Source organism: Lampetra planeri, chromosome 39 (genome assembly GCF_965212315.1).
Source record: "Lampetra planeri chromosome 39, kcLamPlan1.2.h2, whole genome shotgun sequence".
NCBI lineage: Eukaryota > Metazoa > Chordata > Hyperoartia > Petromyzontiformes > Petromyzontidae > Lampetra > Lampetra planeri.
The window spans coordinates 8,408,058-8,415,117 of NC_136145.1; the positions used below are offsets into that span (position 1 = coordinate 8,408,058).

General features: G+C 41.0%; 2 protein-coding genes across 3 annotated transcripts in view; one reads left to right on the top strand and one right to left on the bottom strand.

The window, feature by feature from the left end:
- The window catches only part of C39H18orf54 (chromosome 39 C18orf54 homolog), a 41,842-nt gene that overhangs the window by 9,949 nt on the left and 24,833 nt on the right, over positions 1 to 7,060 (bottom strand). The window lies entirely within an intron of this gene.
- On the top strand, positions 54 to 6,965 carry LOC144731387 (anoctamin-5-like). The gene is made up of 5 exons (XM_078612404.1): positions 54 to 160; positions 3,438 to 3,541; positions 4,643 to 4,735; positions 6,246 to 6,314; positions 6,867 to 6,965. Exons 1-5 carry the CDS (start codon positions 139 to 141, stop codon positions 6,963 to 6,965), a joined length of 387 nt encoding a protein of 128 aa, XP_078468530.1. The 5' UTR covers positions 54 to 138.

The following is a 7,060-nucleotide window of genomic DNA, read 5'->3' on the forward strand; positions in this document are numbered from 1 at the left end:
TGGCTTACGTCACGGTGACGTCAGGATAAAATTTCTATGACATCACTCTGGGACGGAGCTTATCGTTGGCTGGCTGTGCACGCGAAGAGCTCCTCCTGACTTCTGACTCTGAATTCGAGAAAAGATCAAAGATTCACGATGTCTTCCTTCGTCGAGATAGGTAAAGTTGAACGTTAGTGTTATGGACGTGTGTTTGTGTTAAATTTTGAGCCTATGGACAAAACTGCTGTGGGGATGTGCCAGATTTCTCCATCTAACGTTAAGCAGGTTTGAGCCTGGATAGTGCATACCAGGTGTTACAGGCTACATGATGGGAAGCAGAATGAATTCTAGTAAAGTACGTTTTTGTTTGTACGTTAATGGTCCTTCTTTTCCTTTACCAACCCATGCTCACCGGCATGGTGAAGTATTTGCAAATAACCAACACGATTCGTGCGATCGTCAAGACGCTCTCCAGCAGAGTATTGGCAAAAGGCCGTACAGGAGCAGTTTTGTTAAAAAATCATTTATCCTTCCATAATGAACATCTGTGATTTTTTTTGTGTGTTATTGTTGCTGTGGGTAGCCTCGGAGAGGGGGGGAGCAAGGTCGGGAGGAGCGGGGGGAGGGGACGCTTTTGACCACGCCCATATTTAGGTGACGTCACGCTCGTTTGCTGTGACGTCACTAGCCCGAGTTCGAACTCACAAAACCTGAGATTCGACCAAAGATTCATGATGTCTAGATTTGAAGCTTTCGTGGCTGCAAGGATTCATATTCTTAGGTTTTTTCGGTAAAGTCACGTAGGTAAAAATTTAAAATTAATAAAAGTAAAATAAAATAAAAATCATGACGTTTCGGAGGCAACACAAGCTTCCGTCTTCAGGTGGAACCGTCACAGCACGATAGCTGTATCACTTGATGCAGCTGAAGACGGAAGCTTGTGTTGCCTCCGAAACGTCGTGATTTTTATTTTATTTTTATTTTACTTTTATTAATTTTAATTTTTTACCTACGTGACTTTACCGAAAAAACCTAAGAATATTCATGATGTCCACCTTTGTCGATATAGGTAAAGTGTAATGTTCGTGTTATGACGGGGCTTTGGGCCAGTTTTAAATATTGAAATCTCGTCAGTGTTTTAATCGGACGTTCAGCAGGGTTTGAACCAGGATAGGGGGTCTTATAGTGTGGTGTCGGGCTACATGGTGGGCAGCAAAGGGCAGTCCATCAAAATTGGTTGTACTATACATACTATACGTCTTCACCAACCCACATTAACCAGTGGTGAAATGTAGTCAAATAACCACCATGATCTGTATAGTCACGGGGAAGCTCTCGCAGTGGATTGACAAAGAGCTGTATTCGATTTAAAGCTTTCGTGACTGCAGGGATTCATCTTCTTGGTTCTTTCGGTAAAGTCACGTAGAATGGAAATAATAAAATAATAAAAATAAAACATTATAAAATATTTTATTATATTTTATTATGTTCTTTCGGTAAAGTCACGTAGAATGGAAATAATAAAATAAAATAAAATTTACATAAATTATTTTTTTTATTTTATTATTTTCATTCTACGTGACTTTACCGAAAGAACCAAGAGGCTGTATTCGAGTTAAAGTTTGGGGGTTAATGTTGGTGTTAGCGTTAAAGTGTTTTGGGTATGGGCAGAGATCTTAAAGGAGCTCTACGGCTGTATAGATCTCCCTTGTAGTCGTAAAGACTGCTGCTAGCGAGCACCTATTAAGACCTCTGAGGTTTGTAGTGTGGCAGCAACACGTCCGGCCGCCTTTGTCTCCCCAATGGTGATATTTACGCATTACACCAGGTACTTATTTAAGACTTAATTTTGAGCTTTCGTGAGTGCAGGAATTACTATTTGGTTCTTTCGGTAAAGTCACGTATAAAGAGAAAATAATAAATTAAATAATAGCATACGACGTTTCGATTGCAACACAAGCAATCATCAGGTATAAATTAAATATAAAAAACCTAGTCTATTCTTGGTTCTTTCGGTAAAGTCACGTAGAAGGGAAATAATAAAATAATATAAATATAAAACAATACAAATTCTCACGATGTTTCGACTGCAACACAAGCAATCATCATCAGCAATCATCATCAGGTGATGATGATGATTGCTTGTGTTGCAGTCGAAACGTCGTGAGAATTTTTATTGTTTTATATTTATATTATTTTATTATTTCCCTTCTACGTGACTTTACCGAAAGAACCAAGAATATGAATCCCTGCAGTCACGAAAGCTTTAAATCAAAATTTAAACCTAGTATACTTAGAAATATAATGCAATACAACACAGAGAGTCGGCTAACATAAGAGTCAACACCCTACCTGGTTGATTACGTTCTTCCAGAGAATGCTAAATTTGAGAGAGAGATAAAACATAAAGCCAGAGACATAGACAGACATATAAGCAGAGAGAGATAACACAGAGATACATAGAGAGAGACACATATATAGGCACACAGAGAAACCACGCCTCTGTGTCGAGGCCTTAAATAGAGAGGGGGGGGGGTAGAGAAATTAGCATGTCAATGAGGCACGGAGCCTGCGCAAAAAACGACTGCTGCAATTTCTAAGTATACTAGGTTTGTTTTCTATTTCATTTATACCTGATGATGATTGCATGTGTTGCAATCGAAACGTCGTATGCTATTATTTAATTTATTATTTTCTTTTTATACGTGACTTTACCGAAAGAACCAAAGAGTACTTATTTAAGGCTGAGCCGACCTAGGGGAAAGCAGTGATGTTAGCCGTGGATGGGAATCCAACTCGCGTTGCAGGCTTTTGTTGCAGCCTATAGCAACCTGTTTTATGTATATGTAGCCTTAAAAATAAACATCACAGGCGACATTTTGGGCAATGACCCTACTTCACAAAACTTAGACATACCCATCCTGTAATGTGCATTGGCCAAACATCCCAATGCTGATAAATTACTTAAATTATTAAATATGCAACGTCACCCCCGACTGATAAAAGTTGGCAAGAACGTCCTGAATAAGTTGGGTTATTTGCTGAAAGGTACACCGAAGGTATTTTCAGACTGAAATTAAATGAGGCATTATGTATCACTCTCCAATGTGCTGAATTTGGAAGTATTTAATTAGCAGAATGGAAGCTGACAAGCTGTCAGGGCAAAAATGACTTTGCATATTCCAACTAATATTTTTTGCCCTGGTTTGTGTCTGACCATGCTGGGTACGGCTTTGCTTAAAGTGTACGATATTCAATGGGTTAAAAGTCGCCTAATAGTAACACAACTTTATACCACAGGTGTACGCATACTGACTGGATCAGCGTCTACATTTATGAGAAAGCGTTTTGCATGAGTACCATGTGCGGTTCTTTACCGACATTCCCATCCCTGCACCTCCCTCTCCCCTGTCCCCAATACAACGAACCCTCTACCCCCCACATTACCTATGCAGAGCTCGTGGAGAGAATGAATGAGCGAGCGGTGAGGCAGGAGGCTCAACCTTCGACGGTACCGCAAGACTTTTCGACATCATCATCTCAATATACCCTGGCCCAGGTACGATGCAGCACAACGTGTATTTTCACAGCCTACTATAACTTAGCTTGGCTAATGTCAAAGATGGGAGATTCCTGGTATTTACAGATTGAGTTCTTTGCATTCGCCAACTAATGGGCCCCAAAGTGTAGACATAGCTGCTCCTCATTTATAGATGTCCAGCCTTTGCAGCAGTGCCCTTTGGTGACTATACTGTGCTGATGAGTCCGAATGAGGATGACACCGGTTCACAGTTGCATATCACTGCATTACTGCTGCTGTTAGTCTGTCACATTTGCTCAACTTTATTTTGATGGTGGTTTAAGATAACATTACCACAATGCACTTAAGAAAATACTGATGGTTTTTGAATAATGCACAGGGGCTGGATGCTTTGTGTACACATTTCTCCAGGTCTCTGGTTTCCTCCCATAGCTAAATGACACATTGTAACTGGTATTGGCCAAACATACCAATGCTGAAAAAATGTATGCAAATTATTCAATTGGAATTAAACTGAGCAACTTCGTTCTCGACTGCAAAACAAGTAATATTCTAAACAACTTTTTTTAAAACACGCTTTTATGAAATGTACTAGTAATGGAAGAATACCATGACTCCAGGAAGTGGCCCCGAAGCTTGCCATAACATAAGGGACCGTGGCCAATTACAGCCAACGTCAGTTGACCGTGGACAATTACACCCAAGCCAAAACATAACATATAAAAAAGAATGTTACATTTTTTATTTTTATGATACAATATAGTATTGTCATCAGTATGACATAAGTATACCAAGTTTGCAGTCGATAACATATTGGGAAGTGGGTTAAAATTGAGTTACAAGATTTGAGGATACAACAACAACAACAGACAGTGAGTTAAATGAGAGCATGTAATAAAAACAGAACTTGGTAGGACCCTCCTTGAAAATAGAAATGTAAACTCATTGAGGTTTTCCTGGGTAAACAAGCACATCATCATAGCAATAAACAACTTGCATACAAATAGCAGATTAACTTATGTCCTGATACATGTATCATGAGCTTATGAATAAATATACATTTCATGCGTAAGCTATTACATCTCTCATATTCATGTGTGTGCTTGCGTTTGCGCGCAGGACACTGCCTCCTTTTGCGATGGAGTCCGTCGGATCGATTTCATCCTCGCGTTCGATGATGAGGTCAATTCTGAGGACGCCATCAACAATCAGGTGAGAACGAGGAGCCTACAAATAATGCTCCACCTTTCTGCACCCAGCATTATCACCCCTCCCAACGTGCAACACCACACGCCTCTAAACCCAGGTTTGACGCAGTGGTGCCAGCTCAGCTCTCTGACCGCTGAGTCACCCTGCCACCTCCATACTCGTCTTTAAATCCAGTATACATCCTTTATCAAATTGTATCGTCAACTGCAGACCACACTATTCAATGAACGCTAGACTCCCATCACTCAACTCGCACATCCACACCCTGAACCATACGCCTCACTGCTTTGGCGAACAACAACCTATTATCTTTACGTATCACACTCCATCCCCAACTCCTCAATAAATACACCACTTTCATATTGCACACACCGACACCCAGACAGATAACTTACAGGATATATGTAATATCCACATTCTAACTGCCAAATGGAAAACTATTATAACAGTGCTAATTATTTAATCAGGATAAAAATCGGCGAGCCTCAAGATTCTCTTATAGAAGGGCCCTGCATTGAGATATTTTACCAATACCATGAATGGGAGTTTAGCACGCTGTGGGAGGATGCCGGAATAAGGGTGATGTCCAGCACTACCATCTCTCAGCCACATCTCACATCACAATGCCGATTAACACCTTGTAAGGTCTGGTGGCCACCCATCCAATTATTAACCAGGCTCCATCCTGCTTAATTTCTGAGTTCCGATCAATGTTATTGTGATTTTGCCTTAAAGCAGCACTGTTAAGTCCTGTGTGAGGCCTCGATGGAGGAGTGCTGGTTCACTGGTTAGCGCACTGCACTATGAACTCTGCAATGTAGCTTTACTTCACTTCAAGGCTAAGCAGTGGCATGGCATATCTTACTCCTATTAAACATCCCATTTGTTAAAACTTTATTTGGTAAAAAAATATTTCTGCATTGCTGCTCAACGTTTCTGAAATACAATTGCCAGTCATCTGCAGCTGGGTTCCCTCCCTTCACCACCCAATTTGTGTCCCTATTCAACAAAAACACTGAGCTTAGTTGCACCTGTACCTAACATTTTCTGCCACTTCTTGCTCATATTGTTTGAACTTTTTTCAGATTCACGTGTGTGACCATTAAGGCCTTTTTTAGTTGTGCAATATTCCTGAAGTACCCAGTACGCATTCTCTGCAATATTGATGTTTTTTGTGTTTATTTTGTTGCTACTGTGCCCACGCACAATGGATCTCCCTTGTAAAATAGCAAAGCAAATAGCCAAGTGGCACCATCCCTGTAACAAATAAGATGAACTCAAACAGTTGATTGACAAAGAGCTGTGTACATTTTTATATTATTAAGGTCTTCTGAAGTGACACCGACTGAAGCGGTTCAGTGATGCTACTTTGCAGAGCCGTTCTCTGATTGATTCCAACGTGAGGCTCTGCTCACTATAAGAGTTCAAGAAGTTTCCTCACCTCTTGACTTGACTCCCACAGTGACACAACTGAGAACAATGTATAACATCGATGGTCAATTTTGTTCGACAGAAGAAGAGGACCGAATATCAGGCAAGCCTGATGAAGATGGGGCTACATCTCGAGATTGAACCCAAGGAGGTAAGTTTCCTGCGTGTCTCTCTGCTATAGATGACAGACACTGTATACAAATAAAAAGGTGTAAGACTGTAATTGCTTCATAATATCACTGCTGGCATTAATTCCTTGAGTAGGAGCGCTAAAGATCCCCACTGGAGGGTATCTGGCCTACTCTTCTATGCTTGCCAGACGTCTTGAAAGAGATAGCGAATACCCATACTTTACCCCACCATGCACAATCTTAAGATCGATTAATTGTGGCTTACCCATTTACACTGGAGGGTATAAACCGCCTCCACCTTAATGTGGCATGCCAGCTATTTATACTGTAGTAATAAGTGTTCGTTAACTGCACGTACATTATGCAATTTGCTTTTGGGTTGTCCCACACGTTGATCGGCACGAGGTCCGAACAACACGCGACGCAAGCACGAAAATCCACGCGGCCGTGGACACTTTTGCAATTGAGACCATCCTGTTCCCTTGAGCTCTCACCTCGTCAAACAAAGTCTAACAAATACAACTAAACGCACTCATCTAGAGTCTGACGATGAACTTCATGCCATCCACTAGGAGTCGGTGAACGGACGCACCAGCTTTGTGAAAGTACATGCGCCATGGAACCCACTAACCACCTATGCCGAGATGCTCCACATCCAGGCAAGATTCTGATGATCATCGTAATGATGATGATGATGCTGATGATTGTGATGATGATTGTGGTGATGATTGTGATTATGATGGTGATGATAATGTTTGTGAGGATT

Bases quoted from the DNA above. Each gene is read 5' to 3' on its own strand.
- LOC144731387 (XM_078612404.1), top strand. From the start codon at position 139: ATGTCTTCCTTCGTCGAGATAG. The intron at 161-3,437 runs GTAAAGTTGAAC...TTACCTATGCAG, and splicing joins GTCTTCCTTCGTCGAGATAG to AGCTCGTGGAGAGAATGAAT. The intron at 4,736-6,245 runs GTGAGAACGAGG...TTTGTTCGACAG, and splicing joins AGGACGCCATCAACAATCAG to AAGAAGAGGACCGAATATCA.